The 27,353-nt window shown below is 33.4% G+C and overlaps 4 protein-coding genes across 5 annotated transcripts; 3 read left to right on the forward strand and 1 right to left on the reverse strand.

Moving 5' to 3' along the window:
* Window positions 1-34: 34 nt before the first annotated feature.
* Window positions 35-3,685, forward strand: LOC122596637 (universal stress protein YxiE). 2 transcript variants are annotated; one of them, XM_043769250.1, is made up of 5 exons: window positions 35-496; window positions 1,746-1,852; window positions 1,956-2,074; window positions 2,660-2,784; window positions 3,605-3,685. In XM_043769250.1, the coding sequence occupies exons 1-4, from the start codon at window positions 337-339 to the stop codon at window positions 2,760-2,762; spliced, it is 489 nt and encodes a 162-aa protein (XP_043625185.1). In that variant the 5' UTR covers window positions 35-336; the 3' UTR covers window positions 2,763-2,784; window positions 3,605-3,685. The 2 variants fall into 2 exon arrangements, with proteins under 2 accessions (XP_043625185.1, XP_043625184.1); XM_043769249.1 differs by lacking the exon at window positions 3,605-3,685 and having other exon boundaries at window positions 73-496; window positions 2,660-2,877.
* On the reverse strand, window positions 3,484-5,350 carry LOC122596636 (heat shock cognate 70 kDa protein). Its single transcript, XM_043769247.1, has 2 exons — window positions 5,128-5,350; window positions 3,484-4,894 (listed from the first exon to the last, which is right to left on the reverse strand). The coding sequence occupies exons 1-2, from the start codon at window positions 5,348-5,350 to the stop codon at window positions 3,549-3,551; spliced, it is 1,569 nt and encodes a 522-aa protein (XP_043625182.1). The 3' UTR covers window positions 3,484-3,548.
* An 8,363-nt stretch (window positions 5,351-13,713) lies between these two features.
* Window positions 13,714-16,588, forward strand: LOC122596813 (PHD finger protein MALE MEIOCYTE DEATH 1). The gene is made up of 3 exons (XM_043769461.1): window positions 13,714-13,999; window positions 14,790-15,033; window positions 15,137-16,588. Exons 1-3 carry the CDS (start codon window positions 13,714-13,716, stop codon window positions 16,548-16,550), a joined length of 1,944 nt encoding a protein of 647 aa, XP_043625396.1. The 3' UTR covers window positions 16,551-16,588.
* Window positions 16,589-22,556: 5,968 nt separating this feature from the next.
* On the forward strand, window positions 22,557-26,711 carry LOC122596567. Its single transcript, XM_043769175.1, has 4 exons — window positions 22,557-22,886; window positions 24,394-24,509; window positions 25,092-25,432; window positions 26,447-26,711. The coding sequence occupies exons 1-3, from the start codon at window positions 22,767-22,769 to the stop codon at window positions 25,384-25,386; spliced, it is 531 nt and encodes a 176-aa protein (XP_043625110.1). The 5' UTR covers window positions 22,557-22,766; the 3' UTR covers window positions 25,387-25,432; window positions 26,447-26,711.
* The last annotated feature ends 642 nt before the right edge of the window (window positions 26,712-27,353 follow it).

Here is a 27,353-nt window from a genome sequence, read left to right on the forward strand (position 1 = left end):
TTTCTTTATTCATTTAAAAAACCAAACAATATCCACTTTTAGGATATTATAAAGAAAGGAAAACAAAGACAAAAACCATATATGGAAAAACAGCGGAATCAAATCAGTTAAACGCCCCCAATATCAGGACACAAACCACCTCCAAACAGCTTCCCTATGTCTTCAAGACACCTGTATATTTACACCCACTACTATAAAATATTTCTATATATATATTTATTGTTATGGGACAAAATATCCATATACATCAAACTCCTCTGTTTAGTCAATCACACGCAATCTTATTATACTCCAATAACAAGCGTAGATAAAACTAAAAGAATTTAATAGAAATCAATGGAACGCAAGATTCTAGTGGCAGTTGATGAAGGGGAAGAAAGTGCGTATGCTCTGTCTTGGTGTCTCAAAAACATCATCGCTGAGAATTCAAAAGACACCCTTGTCCTCCTTTATGTCAAGCCACCACAAGTTGTCTACACAGCTCTTGATGGCTCAGGTTTAACTTTATATTTTATACAGTATTTATTTATATACCATAAGTAAGTAAGCAAGTAACATCCAACATCGTTTTTCACTACCTAAGCCTTCATTTAAATCAACCTGCCAACCCAAAACTCGACCAGTCAATCCGATTGAAATCTTTGACCTAAATTTTTTAGTGGGTTGGGTTTAGGGTAGAGATTTTCGACCCGTTAACCTGCCAACCCAAACCCACCAACCCGAACACATTGACAACCCTGTTGTCCTAAGGTAGGTATGCTACTTCTCAGTTCTACTAGAAAAAGACCTTCAAGGCTCCAACCACTTGATCAAATACATATATATATATATGTGATACGTTCCTGTCGGTTATGGACGTGGTCAACAAAGCAATCATATGATTTATAGTTTTACATATTAGTTAATTTAAGTATTTAGTTTTCATATTATGTAAACCACTTTTATCCGCATAAAGTGCATGTATCTAGGATAGCATTTTCCATTTCTGCTTTAAATTAGGAATAGTTAACTGCTTTAGTTTTCTTTATAAATTGTACTTAGTTGCATTAAGAAAATGGTGAAGAAAAATATTTGGCAAGTAATTGTCTCTCTTGTTCTCTATATTTCTTGGAGCCTAACCCCCTCTAAGGGTTATCTATCAATATGTTTGTTCAAATTAGGAAGTTTCTTACATGCCAGCACTATGGTTGACATTCATGGATACTAGCCTGGTTTGGGGATTAGTGGGCATCAGATAGTACATGAATTAGGGGTTCCTATCCAATTACGCTTTTTTTAATTAGGAAATTAGGAAGTTTCTTAAAACGGGAAAAAATAGGAAGTTTTATGAGCTTTGCTCTAGACCCGTATGCACCTCAAACGGTTTCAAACCCTTTGTCCAAAGTGGGGTTGTCCTTCTCATGCTAATTTGCACGACTTAAATGCGAAATGTCTTGCTAAGATGCACCTATGGGTATTTGGGGTTGTTTTAGGTGATCTCATTATTGTGTTTGCAAAATATGTTTGATAGAAAAATTGATTATTTTTTCATAAAGATAAAACATAGTTTTGGAAAAATAGTCTGGGACCTGTTTTTCAAAAAGCAATTTTAAATGCAAAAATTATTTTACAAATGCAATCCTTGACACCTCTTAAGCTACATGAGAGTTGTTTTTTTCCTCTTAAAAATAAAATATCTTTGTATGTTTAATATATATATTTTTTTCAACTAATAAGATATGATTAAAAAGATGAAAGAAAAACAGGGTATTTGTTTTCGCCGGATATAATTGCGACCATGGACAAGTATAGGAACGACGTAGCAGAAAGTGTGATAGAGAAGGCGAAGAAACTATGCAAAGATCTTCAAGATGTGAGTTTTTTGTATTTCTTTATTTATTAATTAATTTGTTGTTTAGTTTTTATTATTATGATTTCGTGAATTTGGGTCATTTGAGTTTGGGCTTTTTAATTAGGTGAAGGTGGAGACGAGGGTGGAACATGGTGATCCAAGGGATTTGATTTGTAATGTTGCCGAGAAAATGGGTGTTGATATGGTTGTTTTGGGTAGCCATGGCTATGGTGTGATCAAGAGGTTGGTGATACTAACCCATAACTTACCTTTACATCTTAAAAGTTAGTTTATTTATTTTTTTGTATTTCTTTTATCCTTTTTATATGTATTTTGTTTTTTGGAATGCCAACTGAAAATTTTATTACTCCAAACTATAAATATATCTGAACACGGGTATACAAAACTCTAGGATACAAACAAAGAAGAAAGATGACAAACTAAAACACTAAACTTAATACCTTTTATATGTTTTAGATGTGAGGGTAATATTATGATATGGGAAATATCATTTCATTGATAATTATGCATACATTAAATTTGTTTGGGATGTGAAAATTTTGTTGGATCATGCGTCAATAATGAGTTAGCCCATTTGATAAAGATTCTTGCCTTTTGGGAAAGAAGTCTTGGATTCTAACCTTTGGCATGGGTGCTTTTAGAATAATCTAGGGTAGTTTAGGAGCTTGCATGAGTGGTTTTAGAATTATTTGGGTTAATTTAGGAGTAAGGTATCAAGTTAACATATATATATCGATAACGTTTATATTAAAAATTTTAAATGGTGATGTTTATCAAGTATTAATGGTAATGAACTGAAATTGGCAGGGCATTTCTTGGAAGTGTGAGCAATCACTGTGCCCAAAACATCAAGTGTCCTGTTCTGATAGTCAAGATGCCCAAGGCTTGTGCTACATCTTCCACTTCTTGAAACTGAAGTTAAAACTTTCTTGGTACACTGTCTTTTAACTTACTTTAGAGTCACAGTTGTATTGTATTGTTGTTTGAGTTTTCTATTGTATGCATTTGTTATAATTTGTTTTTTACTGGCTATAGTTGTGTTAATTCAAATGGATGTCGTGCATGATTAGAAATCTAACCAGTCGGATAGGAATACCATGTTACGTTCATCAATTACATCATTTTTAGTTTAACTTTTTATAATGGAGCTAGTCCCAACTTTATCATCATGCTACATTTGGAAGAGGTGGGTGGTTGGTGACACCATTGTCGCCTAGTCAGTTTGGTCCTCTTTGCTTAAACTCTGGGCCAGAAGAAGAGGTGTGGGGCACTGGGGCCTGTGATATATGGGTGTATATATACATGTCTTTTGGGAAAAGTCTTGCTTTTATGAGAAATAAGGTTTAAAAAGAGCTAAATGAAAAATCAGTGGTGAAAGATATTTTATGCCAACAATGAGCTTAAAAGTTAAGTGTTTTAATTATTTCTACTTAGCTTCTGTGAGCAATCACTCTGTTGGATAATGGTTGTTTGGATCATGATGAACAAATGCTAGCCAAAACATACTCTAAACGAAGTAACCAACTCATCGCAAAACCTTGATGTTTAACAAAGCTTAGTAACAAAAACATTGACGTACTAATAACTGATAACAGAGCATTTTCAGAAAATAAAATTACTGTCATATCGCATATGTTCCGACCTTAGCCAAGTGTGCCAACGACATAGTTAACTTCTTTCAGATCTCATACCGATTTTAGGTCTTAGCAATTGTAGTTGTTTTTTTCTGACCTGTAGAAATTTCCTTTCCAGAGACCAGGAGGATCCCATTAACATCAATACTGAAGCAAATCTCTATCTCTGCTACCCCGTCAGTAGAACTAAGAGTAATCCCGTATAGGTTGAACTCGCCAAGTAATAAGTTCTCCTCAACATTGACGCTTTCACCCTGGTACACCAAAATATGTATTGCGGAATTGTTGCCAGACGAATAAAATATTTTCCTCTTTCTTGTAGGAACCGGCGTGTTCCTGGGTATAATTACTTTCATTTCACCATTTTTACCCGCCTTTATTCCTAATGATAGAGGAGTAACATCCTGTAAGACCACATCCTGGATCATATCCTCCTTACCATCAGTTTCGCCAGCTAACCTTGAAGCCAAAATTGCAGCACCAAATGCAACAGCTTCATCGCCATTCATACTCATGCAAAGTGTCTTGCCATCAAAAAAATCCTTCAACATTTGTTGAATCTTCGGAATCCTGGTTGAACCCCCAACGAGAACAACTTCATCTATATCATCCTTTTTCATATTTCCATCATTCAAACAATTTTCAACCAGTTGAATGCAATTTCTGAAAAACACTGAATTTAGTTCCTCAAATTTAGCTCGGCTGATGGTAATAGAAAAGTCGAATCCCATATGTAAGCAATCAAGTTCAATGTAAGCCACGCTGGTTGAGGACAAATCCCTCTTTGCTTTCTCACAAGCAACTTTCAACCTCCCCAATGCTCTTGGATTCCCTCTTATGTCGTGTTCATTCATTTTTTGAAATTCTTCTATGCAGTGATTAAGGAGCGCGGTATCAAATTCATCACCACCTAAATGAGTGTCGCCACCAACAGCTTTTACCACAATGCCACCCTTTTTACTGACTGTCAAAAGAGATACATCAAAGGTTCCACCACCTAAATCAAAAACCAAAACATTCTTGTCCTTGTTCCATTCTGTGTCACCCATATTGTCCACCCCATATGCAACTGCCGCAGCGGTAGGCTCATTAATCAAACGCAGCACATTAAGACCTGCTAGTTTCCCCGCTTCCTTTGTTGCCTCGCGTTGCTGGTTGTTAAAATAAGCTGGAACAGTGATCACCGCATCTGTCACCTCTGTTCCAAGAAACTTCTCAGCAACTTCTTTAATCTTTTTGAGCACCATGGCAGATAATTCTTCTGGTGCAAATGTTTTTTTTTTGCCCTCAAACTCGACAACAACATTTGGCTTCGCCCTAGGGCCTTCAATGATCTTAAAAGGCCATGCCTCTAAATCCTTCTGCAGTTGAGGATCTTGAAACCTTTTCCCGATCATACGCTTGACATCTTCAATTACAAAAAGATTGTGGTCAACAAATTAATCATTTGTTTAACATTCTTATAGAAGAAAAGAAAATTAAAGCTATAAATTAGAAAATGAGGTATTAGACAACATATTATACGACCGTATAAAACATGTATTGCTGTCGATAGCTAAAAATTGTTGTGGATTTCACACTCCCCATTAAAAAAAAAACAACAAAGATATATAAAATTATATAATGAGGAATTAGACTTGCCAAAGATTGTGTTGGTAGCTTTCCTAATGATTTGGAGTTTTGCACCCTCCCCTACCACGATCTCGGTATCATTGACAGCTACGAAAGACGGAGTGACATGATTTCCCTGCTCATTAGGTATGATCTCTACCCGGTTTTTTTGGCGAAACCAAGCAGCAGCGCATGAATATGTTGTTCCAAGATCAATACCAATCGCTGTTCTTTTAACACTGCTTTGAGACATTTTGAATATAATGTTAATGTTGGTAATGTACTAATGTAGTCCTAATCTATGTATATATACATCAATTCAAGGTGGAACAGATATTCAAGATTTGTTTCGTAAATTGTACTGTAATGCGTTTGAATTTATGAGACAAGAACTTAACAGTCACAACCCTTCCGGCCTCATGCATATACATTTCACAAATATATATAAATAATATATATGGTCATTATGTATTTAATTTGTTAAACGCTTCATCTTCCACAAATACTCGTATAATACATTACTCCTGACATAAATTAACAATTAATCACTATAAAAAATGTTGCATTTGTTCACAATTTTAGTTAGTGTAAACAAATTAAAATTTTTTTTACGCTTTTATGTGTGTAAAGATATATATAACTAAATTGTGTCTAAATTTCTCCACACCAAAAAGTGTGTAGAACTAAAAGTTCACACTAAAAAATGTGAACTTTTAGTTGCACACACTTTTTGGTGTGGAGAAATTTCTACACACTCTTAATTCTACATATTTTTACACGCATAAAAGCGTGACAAATTTTTTAATTTGTTTGTAGTGAATCCGTATGTGTGTATATATATATATATATGAGAACAATCAAATAAGAACGGTTTTAAAATAAGAACGGTGAGAACATTTAAAAAACATCATTTTGATGCATTAAAAGTCCATAAAACTAACATAGTGCTTAACTAATTATCATTATTTTAAGTGTTTAACAACACATTGATCCGTCAAAATCGAAAAAATCAAGTTTTTTGGTGGATGCATTATTTTGAAGAATATGCATCCAAGATGGATGCACAAAACAAAAAACATGATTTTCTTGATTTTGACAGGCCAATGTGTTGTTATACACTTAAATAATGATAATTAGTTAAGCACTATGTTAGTTTTATGGACTTTTAATGCATCAAAATGATGTTTTTTAAGTGTTCTCATCGTTCTTATTTTAAGACTGTTCTCACTGGAGTGTTATATATATATATATATATCTATATATATATATAATGAATTTTTTCCCGCATCTACTGTATGTAAACAAAATAATGATATTATCATTATCACACTGTTTTTGGTTGAGTATGTAACTATGCAAGCCACTAAAAAATATGATAAAATTAGTAATCGTATAATATAGCGGCTGTAGGATCAGAGGAGCATGCAATAAGTAAAAAAGATGCATGATAATGTGACGAAGAAAATTAATTAATGGTAAAAGTATATAAAGTAGTTGAATAAGTTAATCAACTACCAAATGTCCAAATTGTTGAACGGGACAGTTTAAAACTTAAGATAACTTTTAATTTATTTGTTTGATGATTTTTAATATATACTCCTCTAATATATATATATATATTAACAGCAGTTATACTCCTCTAATATATACTCTAATATCTAATATATAGAATGAGTTTTATAGATTTGATGTAATAGAGAAATATATATATAACCGGACAGCCGATACAACTTAGCTAGTGGTCAAAAGACCCAATGTCAATTTAAAAAATCTCATATTCGACCTTTAACATGTATTACTTAGGCTTTTCTTAAGCTTGGACCTCTTTTTTACTGTGTTTTTCTCTTTCCTAATGACCATGTCCTCATTCGCCACGAATCACAAATCTTCCTTAATTTTTATATTCACACATATATATATAACGCCGATCTTCTATCTATCTTTATCTCTCTCTCTCTCTCTTCATCCCAACGATGGGAATCAACGAAGAGCTATTTGATGAGCTCGTTGCCAACCTCTTCCTCATCAATGAGGTTTTGGACGGGGTGTCGATGGGAGATTAGGAAAGGCAAAAATTAATTTGATACAACTTTAATCTCTTTATTTTGATGAAACTTTACAATAAAATTACAATAAAATAAGAGCAGTTAATAATAAGTACAACTAGTAGCATGTTGTGGTCTTTTACAATGAACTTCAAGCATGACCTAAGGACAATGCTAATGGGGCTAGGCATGGCCATGCCTAGCGGCAAACATCGCCGCCACGCTTTAGGCATGACCTAGGCATGGAGATTTTAGGCATCAGGCATGGGTGTAGGCACATACTTTTTCTGACCGTTGGAAGCTTTATAACGTCTCTTTACCATATTAAATTATTTTCTTTTTGGACCATTTCAACACATAATATTTTTTACTTTTATATTTCTCATATAGTCATTGAATATTATAATTAACCCCCTATATTTTTAAGTTTGACAAATATACACCACTTGATTATAGTTTGACATATATGTATTTTGTTTATTTTCTTTAAGTTCTACACAAGTTTTATATTTTTAAATAAATTATATTTATATTCATTGTTTAAAATTATAACTATATATGAAAAAATAAATATAAAGATAATAAAGTTAAATTATTTGAGGTATGGGGAGACATGGTTGTCATGGGTTAGACATGATTAAGCATGAAATGATGTGAAGGTATATTATTAGTGGATTGCTAGGTATGGCGACGCATGAGATGCATAATTGCCATCATCCTAACAAACTACAACAAATATATTATTTATTAACACTCATTTCTTCACATTTTCTAAAAATGTCAAAAAAAATTGTTAATTTGTTCACAATTATAAATGTGTTAAAAGAACTCACATTTAAAAGTGTGAAAAAAGTTAAAGAATCAAAAATTTTTCACAATTATATATGCAGAAATAAAAAATTCACGTTTTAAGTGTGTAAAAATATATAATTGTTCACAATTAAAAGTGTTGATATAATTTGTGACACCAAATTTCCTCACACAAGAGAAAGTGCGAGGAATTTAAGTGTGACAAATTAGCTTTCACACTTTTAAGTGTGAAAATGTTGACATTTTTTCATATTTTTAAGTGTGAACATTTTGTTTATACATTTATAGTTGTGAAAAAAGTATGATTTTTAAAAAAATTTCACACTTTTAAGTTTGAATTTTATTTATACAATTTTAAATGTGAATAAATTAACATATTTTTTCACACATTTTAAAAATGTGAGAAAATAAATGTGAGCAATTGACATTTTGATTGTAGTGACTACACTTGTGTGATCTTAAAATAGGAACTTCAGTCTAATCATTTTTGTTAATCTAAAGTTTTAGACAACACAAACAAACTTATACTTCCCCTAAATGAAAATGAGTCCATGAAACTCAAATAATTAAACAAACAAATAAAAATAAGAAAAAGGTTTAGATTTAGTGTTGGAATAATCAATAAAATAGGGATGGTAAATAAAGTGTAATTGTATAAGTATTTGTTACATTTTTTTTTGCTATAAATATATGTGAGAATGTAAGGTAATTTTTAAATGAGAATAATATATTTAAAGTGTCATAAACTTATAATTACTTAAGGGGTGCCTGGTTGGGGTTTTAGGGGTAGGGAATGATAAATGTAATGAATACCAATGCTTGGTAGGGGTAAAGAAAGATAATCAATACCTAATAGTTGGTAATGGAGCATTACTAAATAATTTGAGGGGTAAGGTAATCAAATCTCACAAATATCCTCTTCTATTCTTTCTCTACCCGAATCACCCCACATCACCTCCAACAACCGTCATCCAACATCACCTCCGACAGCCGCCATCCACCATCACCTTTGACAGCCGCCATCCGCCATCACTCCCGACAACCACCATTCGCCATCACCTTCGACATCCGCCATCAATCTCGATAGCCACCATCCGCCATCACTCCCGACAGCCGCCATCACTTCCAACAGCCGCCATCACCCATCTTCCTTAACACCTCCATCACTTCCGATAGCCACCACCACCCATCCTCAACATCCCAAAGAAACACCACAACCACCCCAGCGACCACCTTCGACAACTCGATTGGAGTATTATGGTGAGAAACCACCGTGTTCAATGGTGGTCGGAGATAATTCTGGTGGGTGGTGGTAGTTAGAAGTGTATTATTAGAGTGAGAAGCCACTATGTTCAATGGTCGTGGCCGGAGATAATTCCGGTGGGCGGTGGTAGTTATAGTGTATTATTAGAGAGAGGGGGGAGAGAGAGAAAGAGATGGGGAGAGGAGGGGAAGTGAGGTGTGTGGGTCAGTGGGTGTGATAAAGGGTCTGTGATATAGCAAGTATTATTAGAGAGAGAAGAGTGTATAATGATAGTATTCCCTTTATATTCCCTTTCTCATTCCTTTTCCATTGCTCCCTTTTAACCAAGCACCCCCTTAGTCTATACTTAAAAGTTCATATTTTGTTCAATCACATAGCACGTCTTCTTTGTTATAGTTATTTAGGAAAGGATTAGAACCTCATATTGATTAATAATAACTAGATTGGTACTCGCACAATGCAGTGACGATGAGACGGTGACGACGTGGTTATTAACGTAAAAATAATTTAATTATGGTTAGCGATATGATGAATTTTTGCGGTGGGATGTGAAAAGGGAGGAAGGGGACGAATTGTGAATTAGAGTTTTTTTTCTATTTGTTTCTACGTGAGGGAGAGATAGATGTTGAATTCTTTTTAAAGACATTTTAGTCATAATGTATAAAATGAAAATAATGATGTATTAAGATTGAAGCTAAATTAAACATATCAAGTTCTTAAATTTAAGTGAGGGGGTTCAAATTCTTTTATAAGGGAGTATAAATAATAATAATTAATAATAATAGTAGTAATTTTATTTTTACTAAATCCTTTATAAAACAAACTACACCTCCCTTTTTTGAATTTTTTAATTTAAAAAACCCAAAACGTCCATAATTTTAAGTACATTCTCAACTTAAACATTACATCCACCCAAAATACTTCTAAAATATTTTTCAACCCCAATTTATTCAAACTATCTCTCTCATTTATACACTAATTCAATTATTTCTGCTATACCTAATATACCTAAAAAATAGTTAATGAAATTATTTACAACTTACATTTCTCAACACTTAATATAACTACACTATCATCTTTTTTTGAACAACGATATAAATTATCCCTTTTACAACAATTACCTTTACATTAATAAACATACCGCTACCGCCACTGTCATCGTCATATCCTATGCATTGCGCGGTACCCCTCTAGTAATAATATACACCTACAATATAAGAATTTCCACTTTTCAAATTTATATGTTTCTTTACGAAATTAATTTAGATTTATTTTAGGGTAATTACACTTTTAGTCCCTGAACTTGGCACGTTTTTCACTTTTAGTCACTAAACTTTAAAATTGCAAATTATACACTAAACCTGCCACTTTTTTCACTTCTAGTCACCTAGTCAATTTTGTTACCTTTCCACCGTTAACTTGCCCAGATTCGTTAGTTTTTTTTTTTTTTTTTCAGTTTTCGTCCTTTTCATTTATTCCATTATTAAAAGTGATAATCGATGAAAAGTACATTCAAAACTCAATCTATTTATATGATTTATTACAAATTTATATAACACAAACAAAAATATTTACGGTTAAAACATAAGGTGTTATCAATTATTCAGAGAAAAAAAAAATCTAGAACACGTTACTCCGGATAACTGTTACAATATCTTATTTTTATTATAGTTTAGCAATAGTTAATAAATTGAATTAAGGAAAACTATATAAATTTATATAACACAAAAAAAATTATTTACGGTTAAAGTAGAAATAAGAAGCCTAAAAAATTTGAAACAGAGGCCTTAAAAAAAATCTAAATTTATAAATAAAAAATTCAACTAACAATTATTTCATCGTCGTTCAAAAAAAATCAATTATTTCATCTAGTCAAACTCTTTTATAATCAATAAAGTAGTAAACTGTAAACATAAAAAAAATAATAATAATTTCAAAACCTCTCATAAATGAATATGTATTTTCACTAATAGAATAAAACAATATCTAAGACTTGAAGTTAGGCCGATTATCACTTTTAATAATGGAATATTTGGAAAGAACAAAAAGTGAAGAAAAAAAACCCTACGAATCTAGGCAAGTTAACGGAGGAAAGGTAACAAAGTTGAGGCGGTGACCAAAAGTTAAAAAAAGTGGCAAGTTAAGTGTATAATTTGCAATTTATTAAGTTTAGTGACTAAAAGTGAAAAACATGTCAAGTTCAGAGACCAAAAATGTAATTTACCATTTATTTTATTTAGATTAAAGTTACCTATATTATAATTGAAAACAAGGTTGTATAAATATTTACATCTTAAAGTTTTCATATCAACAGGAGATGAACTTAAAACTTTATAATAAAAATATGAGAAAATTACATTTTTGGTCTTTAAGTTGGCAAGATTTTCAGTTATTTCCCTTAAGTGAATTAATTACAGAAAAAACCCTAAAGTTGGTCAATTTTTCATTTTTCATTCCATGACTAACAACCGTCTATAAGATCCGTTAAGTAAGGGGCAAATTCGTCATTTCACCATGATCCCTTATTCTTCTTTTTCCAAACGTAAACACAAACCAAGATTTGTCAAGTTTTGCAGAGAACATAATGTCAACTGAAATCGCGGCGGCCGGAAATTTGAAAACCACGTCGGAAAAAATAAATCTAGATTTATCTCTTGTTTCTTCGGATCAGGACACGAAACATGTTGCAATCGACTTAGAAATCAATTGCGCACAAACTCTATTCAAAATAAATCCGATCTAGACTTTGCCCAAAAAACTTGACTTGCCGGAAAACCTTGCTTAAATTGAAAAGAAAGACAAACTAAACAAAGCAATTGCACTTCAAATTCAACCAAATCTAGCCAAAACATTGACCAACTTCAGGGTTTTTTCTGTAATTAATTCACTTAAAAATAATAACCGAAAATTCTGACAACTTTAGGGAACAAAAAAGTAATTTTCTCTAAAAATATTTATGACATTTCAATATTAATCCAAAAGATACTAATAAAAGGAGGAATACATCAACAACTCTTGCTTCTCTATTTTAAAATTTAAGACATTTTATTACATATATTATAGATTAATTGATGAAAAATATTTATATTTATATTCTTTTATAAAACAAACTCCCTCTCCTCTTCCTTAATTTTAAGAACCTGAAATGAAACATTTATCTTCCATCTTAATACATCCTTATTTCTACTTTATAGAGTATGACTAAAATGCCTTTAAAAAAATTCAACATTTATCTCTCCCTCACACAAAAACACATAACAAAAACCCTATCTTAAAATTCGTCCCCCTCCTCCCCCCTTTCATATCTCACGAAACAATTTATCATATCTCCAACCGCAATAAAATTACCTTTACGTTAATAATCACACCATCACTGTCGTCGTTACCGCCACTACATTACGTGGACACCAATCTAGTTTATATTTTATTAATTTTTTAATTTGTATATGCATATTTAATGTTTGTGTATGACACTAAATTGAACCGAAATTAGTTTTTGTATGTCAATCCAATTTTTTCTAAATGTAGTATCCTAGCAGGTTATCTGTATTTTTTAATGTGTTAACCAAAACTTATTTCTCCAACGATTAATTATTTTACCCATTAATTAATAAGACTTATAATGTAAGACAATCCATGGGTCTTAATAATGTGTTCTTGAGTATTATTTTAAATGAAAAGAAGAGAAGTGATAAAATAAGAAAAGAAGAGATTAAATCAATTTAAATCATCCCAAATATAAGGGAAGATTTTTTAAACAAAAACAACTAAAAAATCATTCAAAATCAATTCAAATCATCCAAAATATTAGAGTAAGTGTTTAATAAATAATTTTTTTTCGATTTTTTCATTTTTTGACACTTTGGTTCCCTACCTTCTAGAATTTGACTCTATTATTTTTTAAAGCATTTTCCATCTAAAGTTTACCATTTTTTTCTTCGTATTTTGTCTTTTATTGGCAAAATTTGACAAGTTTTAATAGAAATTGATATCACATTTTTGGATTTGACAAAAATTGATAAGTTTTGGTTTATAAGTTAAAAGCCACATGAAGAATACTCATTGGTTTAAATTTTTTTTAAAAACACTTTCCAAAAAATTGTTTGTAGACTAAACAGTCTACTTTTTTAGACAAAAGATAGTAGGAGCAGACTACTACTAGTAACTAATAGGTGCGTCAGGTCGCCACAACAAAAAAAAACATCTTAAACTGCCATAAGATCAATCCAACGGTCCAAATCAAACCTACTCTGTTTTCATCCGTACGATCACTCAACCCATCAATCGAGCGGGTAAATAGCCCGTACAAGAAGCATTCAAAATTCATACTTGCAATAACAACCTAACGTCTTCTTCATTTCCACACACACACTCACACACACACACACACACGCACACTTCATTTCCTCTGTTTTTTTGCATATAAAAAAAATAAAAATAAAAAAAACTAACTCAAAAGCTGGATTCAGTCATTAATCTTCAAAACCCATTTCCAAAATGTTACAAGAAGTTAAAAAAAGGAAAGAAAAAGCAGCAAAATGTTATGGGTTAGAGAGTTTTCTTCAGCCCGGTTGCCCGATTTCTGTATCCGGCCCGTTTCGTGACAATGTGCGTTTGTTTCTTGAAGAATGTGGGCAGGTTGAGGATTATAGTGTTGAAGGAATGCCGATTTGGTGCACATTACTCGTACACGAAAACCGAGGGTTTACACTTCCTTTGTATACTATTGAAGAATGTGTCAACAATTCTCTTCAACCTCTTTGTGATCACTGCAAATACTCTGGTATATTTTTTTAGTCCCAATTTTGGATTATCATTATAAATATGGTGTTTACATTTTTTTTTTTAATTATTTTTTTTGTGTTAAATGTGTTTTCCTGAAATGGGGTTTCATTTTTATTGGTGTTTAAGTCTAAGTTTTCAGTTTTATAAGTGGGTTTTTGATAACTTGAAATGGGTTTTGGTTACTTAACATAAATTGGATAGGTCTCCCCCAAATCTTGATTTCAGGCTAGAGAAATGGACTGGTTTAGTTTTCTGAAATGGGGTGTCATTTTTATGGGTGTTTATGTCTAAATTTTCAGTTTTAGAATTGGAGTTTTGATAAATTGAAATGGGTTTTGGTTACTTAATTCAAATTGTATAGATTTCCCCCAAATTATGGTAAGGTTAGAGAAATGGACTGGTTTAGTTCTCTGAAATGGGGTGTCATTTTTATTGGTTTTTGATAACTTGAAATGGGTTTTGGTTACTTATCTCAAATTGGATTGGTTTCCCCCAAATCTTGATTCCGGGTGAGAGAAATGGACTGGTTCAGTTTTCTGAAATGGGTTGTTGTTTATATTGGTGTTTATGTCTAAATTTTCAGTTTTATAAGTGGGTTTTTGATAAACTGAAATGGGGTTTAGTTACTTACTTCAGATTGGATAGGTTTCTCCCAAATCTCGATTCCGTGTAAGAGAAATGGACTGTTTCAGTTTTCTGAAATGGGGTTTTAGTATTTTCGGTATCTTGAAACGGGTTCATGTTTATGGTTGAAATTGGAACACTGAGTCATGATGTGATGTTAACAGGATGGAGTCACAATTTTGTATCAAAAAAGAAGTACCATTTCATTATTCCGATTGACTACGAATGGAGCAAACCAATTGAGGAAGGTGTACTTGATCTTCAAACTCACATTTTACATGGTTTAATACATAGCAACGGATTTGGACACCTTCTCTGCATCAATGGAATTGAAGGTGGATCAAATCTCATTTGTGGTAGAGAAGTCATGGATCTTTGGGACAGAATCTGCACATCACTTCATAGCAGGTTTCATTGAAGAAAACTTAAAAAAAAAAAAGATTTCATGGTTTTACATTGCACATTGTTTGGTTTAAGAATTAATATTGAATTTGATTTGTTTCGTTTTAAGGAAAATAAGCGTCGTGGATATCTCAAAGAAGAGAAAGATGGATCTTAGGTTGCTGTACGGGATATCCTATGGGTATACATGGTTTGGAAGATGGGATTACAAGTTCTGCCATGGAAGTTTCGGGGTCACAAAAGATCAATACGAGCAAGCTCTTCAAATTTTAAGCTCTCTCAGACTCGACTTTATATCTCAGGATGATCATACTATAGAAACAATGATCACTAGATATCGCGAATTAAGTGATGATGAACTGATCACTATTCGAGACATGTTTAGGTTCATGCTTTCACTCAAATACCGAACCCCACAAAATAAAACCAATGTTGATTCAGTTTCAAAAACAAGACCCAAGTCCAAAAAGAAGAAGGAGAAATACGTGGGATGTAGAAAGTTTCCGAGTTTGGCAAACAGATTGGAGAGTAGATGGCAAGTGAAACGGCTAGAACATGTTGCTAATGTGGTGGTCAACATTTTAAAAGAAAAGAAAACTGGGATGAGCAGACAGGATTTAAGGGAAAATGCCCGGTTACACGTTGGTGATACTGGTTTGATCGATTATGTGCTGAAATCGATGGATAATGTGATTGTAGGGGAGTATGTGGTTCGGCGTGCACTTAATCCTTGTACAGGTTTTCTTGAGTATTCACTTCAAGATGAGAAATCAACTGACAGATTTGACTCGGTGATTTTGAGTGATGTATATGCAGATGTAGAGTATCTGTATCAGCATGTTTTGATAGATACAGATTCTGACGAGGTTAAGTTTGGAGTGAGCACGGTTTTAGACAGTAAAAATTTTACAAAGGAGTGGCCTTTTACTGATTATGTTGATGACATTTTGAGGTTTGTATGTCGACTAGAAGAACCTCTAGTTACCACTGAGTCAAGAAGAAACTCGGTTATTGAGTTTGTGGAGGTGCCATTTTATGCCACAATTGGTGATCTAAAAGCAGCAGTGGAAACTGCAATGAGAGACACATATTGTGTTATGGAGAAGTTTGAGGTTAGAGGGTTTGTGGAATCAGATGGTTTGGATGATAATGAGCTGATCTTTGGGACACTAGAGTCAGGGTCTGAGATCACGGCTAGTGGGTTTGGGGTTGACTTGTTGACTGCAAATAACTTGCAGTATGAAGGTGGTGCTGATAATTGGGTGTTGAAGTGTATATGTGGTGCGAGGGATGACGATGGAGAAAGGATGGTGGCATGTGATATTTGTGATGTGTGGCAGCATACACGGTGCAGTGGGATTGACGATGATGAGGCTGTTCCGCCGGTTTTCATGTGTTACCGTTGTTGTGACCCGGTTGCTCAAGAGAAGTACCCGGCCAAGGAGATCGTTGGCAAGGGTTTGATGGACTTGATGATGGTTCCTGTTTGTAAAGATGCACAAATTGATATGTTTTGCTATTGACAATATCCAATTCTTTCATTGTTTGGTAAATGTATAGACTATAGTGAATGTTCAGAACATGATTGATACAACAATAAAACCTGATATGAGTTCAAGACATCCATTCTCATTTGTCACATAACTCACATACCATGTACGGAGTATATAACTGCAATTATCACAATGATAATGATGATGTATATAACACCATATATATAAATGTATACTGGTGAGTAGTGAGTGCTTACTGAGGTAACTAAACTTGCTTGGAATGATGAATATGGAAGTAACATTGATGGTGTGTTTGGTTTTAATACTGAAATCACTATGGGATTAGGTTTTGAATAACAATGAAAGTGCCATCTTTAGATGGGTTTCACATACGTATGTATTAATGGGTTTGAATCTCAAAGCAATGAATCAAAGTACCAAACATTTTCCGTGAGAATAAAAGTTCTTTATTCTCAATCCCATTAAACAAACACACGGTTTTGACCTTCGATTTGTAACTTTTTTTTAAAGAGAGAAAGAAAGAAACTGTTCAGTGTCGCATTCTGCAGGTTTTGACCCCCAATACCTTGACGGTGTATGATGGAGGTTAAGATGTAGGCACCCCTACCTGAGTACCTGAGTAGAGATGCTGCTGCCGGTTTCTACCTAAACGATAGAGAAAAGGCCCTTTAATCTTTGCATGGGATGAGAATCGAACCCATGACTTCTGTCTCTAGAGGCCTACCACTAATCCAAGCATGGGATGATAATCGATTTGCAACTTTTTTTTATTTTTATTTTTTATTTTTATGTTTGTACTAAAGGTAACGTAAGTACAGTCATACTAGTCACAGTGACTTTTTCTAAACATGTCAATAAATACAAACTTATTTAAAGTGACAAAATAAAGCTCATATTTACGAAGTATCTACAATGAGGGTATGACTTATGAGACTAGACTTCACAATTTATAGTTTTTTTGTGCTTCTTTTTCTTTTAAAAATACCATACATGCCAAAAGAACGAATGCCCAATGAATATTAAATCGAAACAATAGGACTCCTTAAAATCGACTAAATGTACCATAAAAAAAAACATGATGCGTAAACAATCTGGTATTGTGGATTAAGAAAAATAGATGATATTTTAAGCACATGCAAATCAAAACATTTTCTTAATTAAACATAGTCGCATGTGATTTAAGTATATATCAAAATGTATTTTAAACCCCATGTAGATCCATGTAATAAACATGCAAAGATAAATAAGAAATCCACCTTATTAGGGGCAAGGGTGTAGTTGGCAAAATACATCGGCAAGAAGGATCGGCAAGAATCGGCAGATCGGCTCACTACACCCTTCACTTTAGCAAAATTCGGCAAGAACCATCGACAACTTCAATCGGCCAAGAATAGCCGATGCATATGAACGTTGGGCGGAAATGGTGATGTTGACCGTTCACTCTAGCAAAATGGTGATGCATATTATTAATAATAATAATAAAATAATATATCCTTCTTTTTGTCGATCCGTTCCAAATTACAAACTATACCCTTTTTTTGGCATAAAATTGGCTAAATTTGGTATATTTTTGTTATGCCCCATGTCGAATTATGATTGGTCCATTGGTCCAAAACTTATCAATTTGTCACAAGATTGGCTTTACACCCTTGCTCCTTAACTACTGAAAGTATGAATTCAGATATGGGATCAATTTGGTTTACTAGATAAAAGATTCAAAAGAAGCCTAACTTTTTTTCGCGGTTCAAAAAAAAAAAAGGAAACTAATAAAAGATTCAAAATCTTACATTGTTTTACATATGCATAATAACTAGCATTCAAAACATTGATAAGAATTTAAAAACTAATCAAAACGGTCAAATGGACTCGGGTCTAGGAACGATATAAGGAGCCCCTTTTTGGACCTTGGTGCTTTGGCGTCGATTTACTATTATCTTCTTGAAACGAGAGTTAATTTCACGGATCGTCCTTGTGGTTTGTCCAAAAATGCAAGTTTCATCCTTTAACTTTTGAAATGACACCAACAATCCTTTATAGGTGGATAATGGTCACATTTGATCCTTTATTTTAACAGACAATCCTTTATTTAGAACCTTGTGTTCAGCACACATCCTTAGATCTGAATACTGGTGGCACAAAAAGAAAATCCCGATCGACGACAGTAAGGGGTGGCGGTGGAAGAGCAACAACCATCAACATCGGAAGACCATCGATTAATCAATCCATCCATGTACATAGATCTACACATACATATACATATGTATAGATCGCCGTCGGAAATGAAGCTCGCCGGAATCTCTCCACCATCATCTCCGGCGACAACTCTTGTTGGCGGCAAACAAGAAGAAGCAGCCGTTGTTTTGTCTATTCCCATGAAAATCGATATATATCTTTTTTATTTTTGAACATAAAATCGATATATATCTGATTTAACCTTTTATCATCTTACATGCATGAAATCGATCTGGTATAGTGAGAAACTAAAGGTGGAATCGAATTTTGATTGTGATTGTGTTATTGGGGTTTATTGATTTCGGGTTGTACATGGAAGTGGAGGGATGTATGGAATACTAAGTCTTACACAAATTTTTTTAATGGAAGATATAGATTTTGGGTGGATGGGTAGATTGATGATGATGCTGATGATAATGGTACATAAAGTAGATATATAGATTTAGGTATACATTTTTACAGAGATATGGAATTGGTGTATGTATTCTTAACTTGTTAAATAAAGGATCAAACGTGACCATTATCCTCTATAAAAAATTGTCAGTGTCATTTCAAAAGTTAAAGGATGAAACCTGTATTTTTGGACAAACCACAAGGATGATCCGTGAAATTAACTCTTGAAACTATATTTTGGAATTTGTATAGAATAAGAACTTTTCGATAAAATGGATGGCATCAAATTATCAATGAAAGAAAATGAAAATGGATACTATGTGAAAAAGGAAAATTAGTCTTTGCTTTAACCAAGTTCTGTTGGAGCTACTCTATATTAAAAAAAAATGTTTTCTTTTGCCATTTGAAGACATCAACAATATACCAAGTTCAATAGTAACACGATGTAGAGTTTAGTTTCTGACACCATTAACAACGAATGTTATTAGTAATAATACTTTGTGGAACAAAATAAAATCGGTTAATAAGTTTTCTGGTGCATCCGTGCATGTGCTATAAGAGATATTTGGTTTGAGTTGACCTGAGTTGTGTGGGAGTAGATAAACGGGCAATATTTTCCTTCCATTGGATGAATATGACTCCAATTTATATAAACTTTTAGGTCGCGTTTGGTTCGCGGAATGTTTTTGAAAGGAATGGAATTTGATTCAATAGTATGTTTGGTTGGTAAAATGAAAAAAGAATGAATCATCCCATATACTACTCAATGACATAAATACCCTTTATTTATTTCATTTGATGATCCAGAACTAGATAACCCTTTAAAAAAAGAAAAGGTCGGTCGTTTCTTTATCAATACACACATACTTCATTTGTTGGACTTAATACCAACCTCCCACATCCCACATCTCCCATTACTTTAAAGCTTAAGTCACCGCCATCATCAACAATTTCTCAGCAACTTCACCTTATCAATATTATTAATTTCGTTATACTTACAGATCTATCCATCAAATCATATATATATTTGTAAAATAAGAAAAATGAAGTTTCCGGTTGTGGGTGGTGGTGGTTCGTTTCCGATTGGGGTAGGGTGGTGGTTGTATCTGGCTGTGAGTGGTGGGGGTTTTTCCCTGTTGTGACAGATAGGTTGTTTCCGGCAGGTGAATGACGGTGGTTGTTTCTGGCTGTTGTTTCCGGCCAGTGGTTGTTTCCGGTCGGTGGTAGACGGTGGCTAATTCCGGCTGGAGTGGGTGGTGGTAGACCAGAAGTTGGAATGAATATGTCGAGAAGGTTTGAAGAATATGATAATTGTAAGGATAATATGGTATTTTGTAGATTCATGTCTCAATGGAATTAAATTCCATCACACCCACAAAAAGAATCTGATTCATATGGATGAGGGAATCTTTACATTCCATAGGAATTAATTCCTTCATGTTTTTACAACCAAACATGAAATGGAATGAAATTTACATTCCAATTCCATCAAATTCTTTCAAATTATGCCAACCAAACATGCCCTTAAGTTCATTTCATCCGGTGGCAAAGAAATATTTAATTACTGACTACGGACAATGTACCTACTCATATATGATATAGCTCAAAAGTAAGTCGTTAATCGAGTATGCACTTGTTTAAACCGAAGTACTAAAAAATTATCAAAAATATGAAGCCATCAAGGAGTGTACAACGTGTAAAACAAAGATTATTGAAACTTCATTTCAATCGAGATCTTACACTAATTATAAAAATCCTATAATGCCCTTACTATTTGTTTACTAATTTAAATATATTTATTTAAAATAGTTATAATATCCTAAGAGGAAATTTCAGCCACTCATTTTCATATGTCTCCATAAATCTCAACCACTAATTTTTTTTCTTCCCCCATAAATCATTTTATTTCTCTAATTCATTTAGAATCTTTTATCTTAAAAGCAATGCATCGCTAAATTATAAAAATTATATTGATGTTCTTAAAATTTCATGCTCTTTTATTAGAGATGTCATTCAATATAGTTTCGACAAATTTTTAAATCTGATAGCAGAGTCCGTACGGCTAAGGGCAGAACCCGTCCAGGTAGATCACTCCATCACCGATCACCCCCTATAATCAATCACTACCATCACACCGCGCGGGCAATTGACTAGCACCTTATACCTCCTCTCATATTCTCAAGAAAGAACTTGATCTACCCAAATTACCATCCTCTTTTATCCATTAGTTTGAATATCATCTTCACTACATTGTAAAATATTTGTTCCTGCCAAATATTTTCAACTTTTCAACTACTCATTTTCATCTCTCTTCTCAAATTTCAACCATTCATTTTTCGCTCTTCTTCATAAATCATTTTATTTCTCTAATTCATTCAAAATCTTTTATCTCAAAATCTTTCGTTCTCCAAAAATCATTTTTTTTCGCTCTCATCCATGCACTTTCATTAGAGATGTCATTTGATATACTTTCAACAAAATTTTAAATCCGAGGGCAGATGCCGTACGACTAAGGCATTTGGCTATCACACTCCATGACCTATCACCTCATCCTATGACCTATCATACTCTATGACATATCATTCCCACCATCTCATCACCGCAACGCGTGAGTACTTTCTCTTGTCATCTGATATAAATTTATAATACCCTTAAATCTCAACCATCCATTTTTCTCTCTTTTCTCAAATCTCAACCACTCATTTTTTTTCCCCTCTTTCATAAATCATGTTATTATGTAATTCATTCAATGTTTTTTTATCTCAAAAACCATCTCTTTCATTAAAGATTTCATTTGATATACTTTCCACGAATTTTTAAATTCGAGGGCAGAGTCCGTCAGGTAAATCACCATATTACAGATCACTCATGTGACCTATCGCTGCCTATGATCGATCACTTCCTCTGACATATCACACCTTATCACCTATGACCCCCACCATCTTCCTACCGCACCGTGCGGGAATTTGGATAGTACATTATAAAGCATTTGTTCTCGTCAAATTTTTTCAACTTTTCAACTAAGTTTTTTAAAACCCTATAGTGTCTCTATTATTTGTTCACTAATTTAAATATATTTATCTAAAATAACTATAATACCCTAAGAGGAAATCTCAACCACTTATTTTTATATATCTCTCCAAATCTCAACCACTTATTTTTTCTTTTTATAAATTATTTTATTTATCTAATTCATTCATAATCTTTTATCTTAAAAATTATACATTGATAAATTAAAAAATTTATATGTTTGTTCTTAAAATTCGATGATCCTCATATTTTAAAATCATTAGACTATCAAACGACCTATCACGGTATCACCCCACCACGCTATTTTCTCCGGTATTAAATATTTCTCCGGTATTAAATAGTCCGTAACTCCGTATTAGGTTGTTTTTTTTTGAAAGGTCCGTATTAGTTACATGCTGAAAAAATTAACCCGTTTCTGATATCAGTATACGTTCTCAAATAAAATACGACCCACCCACACAATTCACCAAGCCCTTTCTTCAAATTCAACTTCCTTGTTTTCCAATCCCTTTTATTTATACCAATTAACAATTATAATTATTATTCAATTGGAGTAAAAATAATAGTGGAATGGAATCAGCAGTAAAAAAAGAAGCTGTAATAACACCAGAAGATGTATTGGAATCTTTGATGAATGATGGAACTATTGATACCCTCAGATTAAAAATCATTAATCAGCTCAAAGCCAATGTATGCTACTTTTCTTTTCTTTATTTTCTTTATATTTCCATGAATCTATAATTTATATGTTGTATATATATATAGGGGTTGGGTATTGTAAAACAAGTATTAAAGTAAAACAAATAGGACAAGATCTTGACCCTTAGATCATGGTTAAATTGATGCACGAAGATTCACGAAACAATTGATGTATTATGATTTTTATGATGCACGGTGATTATCACTATAGAAAAACCTATTGTTTTATTTGTTTTACATTAATATTTGTTTTATTTTACCTAAAACCTATATATATATATGTATGTATGTGTGTGTGTATGTTTTGTAGTATAGCCTTTAGGTCTGATGTAAGCAGCCTAGCGAGTATCCCCGTGTGACCCGTTTTCTAGACTTTAACACTAAACATTCCAAGATGTTTACTTTGTGAACCTGGGCCTCGTTTAAGACCTTCGGGATGGCGTACCACTTGGCCACGTTGGAGACGTTATGTGTACATTGTATATGTTTGATGGTTATATTTAATCAAAAACGACCGTCCCCTTAAAATAAGAATTAACATATAGGTACAGTAGTTTTTATGCATGTTTCAACATATTAACGATAGCCCTTAGGGTGTTTAGCAAATTTCATATTTGTAAATATCGATTTTTGATAACTTCAATATAATGAAACTTTGTATTATGTTCATGGGTTTGTTTTATCTAAAGTTTAACTTCAGTGGACTAGTGGAGTTGAGGGCTTGGGAATTTTTAGCTGAAAACTTTTTTGATATGGGTACATTTACTGGCGGGCAGGCACTCTTCTTAGCTGGCTGCTGAGAGATGAGCTAGTCTGGTGCATAAGCTCAACGTTAGCTTCCATGTATTGTACTTGATGGCAGGGTGTGCGGACTGGTTAGTGTTACCAGTTATGAGTTATCAATGTTCTTTTCTGGATGAAAACTGGAGATTTAGATCACTAATAACTGTAATCATACCAACAAATTGGATTATTTGACGAATGAGTATTATGTGTTATATACTTATATCCTCTATGCTAAAGCTAAAGAAAGAGACATGTGCTAATGTAAAGTTTTATTTTTCATTGATTTAATTTGGCTTTGTCTGACACTTTGACATAAGTAGTAAATTATTTCCGGCGTGGTAGATTTCTCTGTTTTAAAGGATTGAACTAGGTGCTTCGGTTGTGGCATATCATTTTAGGGAACCTGTTTAAGTGACAGTGTAATAGCCCCACACAGATAGAGGGTATATGGTCGTAATACACCTAATTTCTTGAAGAATAAAAAGAGATGAACTTTCTATGCAGTACTGCTAAAGGGTAGTTTGCATATGAAATCCTTGTAATTTGTAAATCATCTTGCCAGGAAATGTTTGTTGCAATTTATGGGCCTATGGGGTATAGAGGGTGGTCGGTGTATCTTTAGTAGGTTTTATTTTTATTTATATATTTATTTTGAATTTGTTGTTATACGTATTCGACTATATAATCTTTATATTTGTTTTTTTTGGTTTAGGAAGATTTAAAGAGTACTACTATAAAAATGGTAGAGCAGAGTAAGGTTCTCAACACACCAGGGGCAGAGAAACAAACCAAAAGGGAACTGTTTGATGCTCTACGGCAAGAACTTGAGTAAGTAGTTGTCCATGTATAAAAGTGAGGTTTAATTGCTTGGACATCATGATCAATTCTTTCGCGTTTCATGATTTTTTATCGTTTCCCTCATCGGAGCTGATGTAGTTAGTACCTTAGAGCTGGTAAAATGGCAGGTTGGATAATGGGTCAAGTAGGTAATATTGGGTATGCTTCAGATTGGGTTGAGTTGACTGGCTTTTGTCTAATAATTAGAATCTTATATATACAACTGGAGTGACAGATTATCACAGAACTGATATTAAGTTAGTAGGCTATAAATTTTAAAGTAATGGGTTGGGTATGTATGTGCCCCTCTTCTTTTTAGCTGAAGTTTTTTATTCTACTTGTTTGACCTTCCACAGATAAGAGTTAAAGTAACTCATGGTCTCATATGGCCACCTCTGTGTTTTCTGATACACTATTGAAAGCTTAATAAACTTTTTCTTCAGCCCGTTCAAAATCATAGGTTCATATGGCCACCTCTATGTTACCTGAGACACTATTGAAGACTTGATAAACTTTTTCTTCAATATACTGTCGTCTGAAATTTAATTCTACATTTGTGTCGGTGTAATGCAGAACACCTGTGCTTGAAAAGGCGTCTAAATCAGTTTGGGAGTTGATTTTAGACAGTAATGGATTGGGGAGAGAAATAAATGAAACAGTTGAAAAAGTGTTTTGTAGGCTAAGTGGTAGAGAGCCTCCATTGTTTTCTTCTAATGGTGAATTGCAATCAGAAAAAGGAAAAGAGAAAGTGGTTGAACAAAGCATAGGAAAAGAAATGGAAAAGGATAACGTTGACTCAGGATCAAAGAAAAGGAAGTTGGAGGAGGCATTGAATATTAAAGATTCTGCAGAAGAAGATGCAAGCTGATTGACAGATGTTTTAGAGTGCTACTCATCAAATATATTAACCCAAGGCAAGTGTCACTATCTAACACTATATTTATACTCATTGAGTCATTTCTAGTTTACTTATTGGAGCAAAATGCAAGAAATTAGTTTCTAGGTTGTACATATTGAAAGCCGGTAATGATTTGATATTTTATGAGTGTCGATGACATTTAGATGACATTGATTTCTAGTATGACACTATGGCCAATGTCCAACCTTTAGAGTGTTAAGACAAGATGATCTTGTGATCAACTGTGTTTTTGATACTTCACAGGAGATAATTTGATTTATCTGCCGTTGTTTCTACGTGTACATCCTATGTGAAGAGTAGGCAAGATGTGTGGATCAGCAATATTGTGTAACAGAGTCATTTTTAACTTATGAAACAGGACGGGTCGGGCTAGATTTGCTTGCACAGTTTATGTGTTCGGTATTGAAACTTTCTGTGAATTGCTAACTCCCTATTTGTGATTGTAAGCATGATATTATAACAGTGATGATCTAAATCTCTCAATAATTGTTTTTTGAGGCTGTGTGCTATTTTGGTCAACTTTCAATCCATTACCCCATGACTATATGTTTATTTAACCGATTTCAGATAAACACAACCAAGATAGCCTATAGATAGGCCATGGGTCAAAGTTTCTATCGTTCTGCATGTATTGATAATTTTTAGTGTCAAATTTCTTGTTCACACTTCACAGTTTCGAAAATATTCAGCCCATATTTCTTGTTCTTGCTCATTAAAAAAGCTGTTACAGTTGCTACACCTTCAAAAGATTATCAGCATTTCAGATTACCATTCTCGACACTTGTTTCTGAATAACCGTGTTTATGAGGTTGCAATAATATAGAACACAAAGCTAGAGAAATAACTTTACTTTGCCATAGCAGTACTTTACATCTGTTCTCTTACCAATCAGATTGTTGTATTTTTTGAATTGTTTAAAATGCTTATTACTCTAGTTAATGCATAGTTTGGTGTCTATAAACTCTAAAGTTGTATATTTATATATATTTTTTTGGTTTGCTAAAAGCAGAGCAGAAATCTGGATGGCCTTGATGTGGCTGCAGGCAAGATCCGGTGGTGGTGGTGGTGATGATGACCATTCGGATTCTGGTATGTGAATGGTGACAGGGTACTTTTCTTAGGTGTAGACAGGCCAGGTTTCTAACTTTAAACTTTATGACGACACTCTTAAATATCGTCATGTTTTACAATTTGCTAGAAAAAAGTAGTCATGAAACATTGTATGTTCTTGAACTCTTCGTAGGCGAAACTAATTAATCGCATCCTTGTTGAAATCTGCAGTTTCCATCTATTTTATTGCTTTGGTGTTAGATTAGTCATCTTAGTCTTGAGGTGATTTCTGTAATCGCCAACATATTGATTACTATCTGTTAACTTTCACGTTTATCCATGAAAAAATCTTTTAACTTTGATTTCTGTAGGTCCGATGAGGACACCATGTGTGTAGGTGATAGAGTTAATAATAACTCTTCCCACAAATGGTATGAGATAATAAAACATTTGAGCTCCTTTAACTAAAAGTTTAAGGTAATGTGATGCTACTAGTATCCTCCAACCATGGTTTTTACTTGAACTTAAAAGGATATCCAAGTAGTGCATTGCTTTCCACTTTGGGTGGCCAACATGGATACGCACTAGATTGCTTATCCTTGTATTCGACCTTGGGTTTTCTCAACCAAGTATACGAGAACAAGCCAAAACGTCATCAAATTGGGGAGGGGATAAAGATTGGGGTTTGGCTTTTAGTTCTATTAAGGGCTTATTACGGTATCGTAGTTGTCCATTTTTACTTTAGTAGGAGGCATTCTAAATTTTCCTATAACGTGGGGTGTATCGTGACAAACACCATCAATGTTGTTGGGTATTAAAAATACTAGGAGGTGGTATTTGATGAGGTGGAGTGGTTTTGTCAATTT

Source organism: Erigeron canadensis, chromosome 4 (assembly GCF_010389155.1).
Source record: "Erigeron canadensis isolate Cc75 chromosome 4, C_canadensis_v1, whole genome shotgun sequence".
NCBI lineage: Eukaryota > Viridiplantae > Streptophyta > Magnoliopsida > Asterales > Asteraceae > Erigeron > Erigeron canadensis.

Coding starts and splice junctions, on each gene's coding strand:
- LOC122596637 (XM_043769250.1), top strand. CDS start 337: ATGGAACGCAAGATTCTAGTGGCAGTTGATGAAGGGGAAGAAAGTGCG. Junction 497..1,745: donor CACAGCTCTTGATGGCTCAG/GTTTAACTTTAT, acceptor AAAGAAAAACAG/GGTATTTGTTTTCGCCGGAT. Junction 2,075..2,659: donor GGCTATGGTGTGATCAAGAG/GTTGGTGATACT, acceptor TGAAATTGGCAG/GGCATTTCTTGGAAGTGTGA.
- LOC122596636 (XM_043769247.1), bottom strand. CDS start 5,350: ATGTCTCAAAGCAGTGTTAAAAGAACAGCGATTGGTATTGATCTTGGA. Junction 4,895..5,127: donor AGCTACCAACACAATCTTTG/GCAAGTCTAATT, acceptor TTGTAATTGAAG/ATGTCAAGCGTATGATCGGG.
- LOC122596813 (XM_043769461.1), top strand. CDS start 13,714: ATGTTACAAGAAGTTAAAAAAAGGAAAGAAAAAGCAGCAAAATGTTAT. Junction 14,000..14,789: donor TGATCACTGCAAATACTCTG/GTATATTTTTTT, acceptor TGATGTTAACAG/GATGGAGTCACAATTTTGTA. Junction 15,034..15,136: donor TGCACATCACTTCATAGCAG/GTTTCATTGAAG, acceptor TTTCGTTTTAAG/GAAAATAAGCGTCGTGGATA.
- LOC122596567 (XM_043769175.1), top strand. CDS start 22,767: ATGGAATCAGCAGTAAAAAAAGAAGCTGTAATAACACCAGAAGATGTA. Junction 22,887..24,393: donor TTAATCAGCTCAAAGCCAAT/GTATGCTACTTT, acceptor TTTTTGGTTTAG/GAAGATTTAAAGAGTACTAC. Junction 24,510..25,091: donor GCTCTACGGCAAGAACTTGA/GTAAGTAGTTGT, acceptor GGTGTAATGCAG/AACACCTGTGCTTGAAAAGG.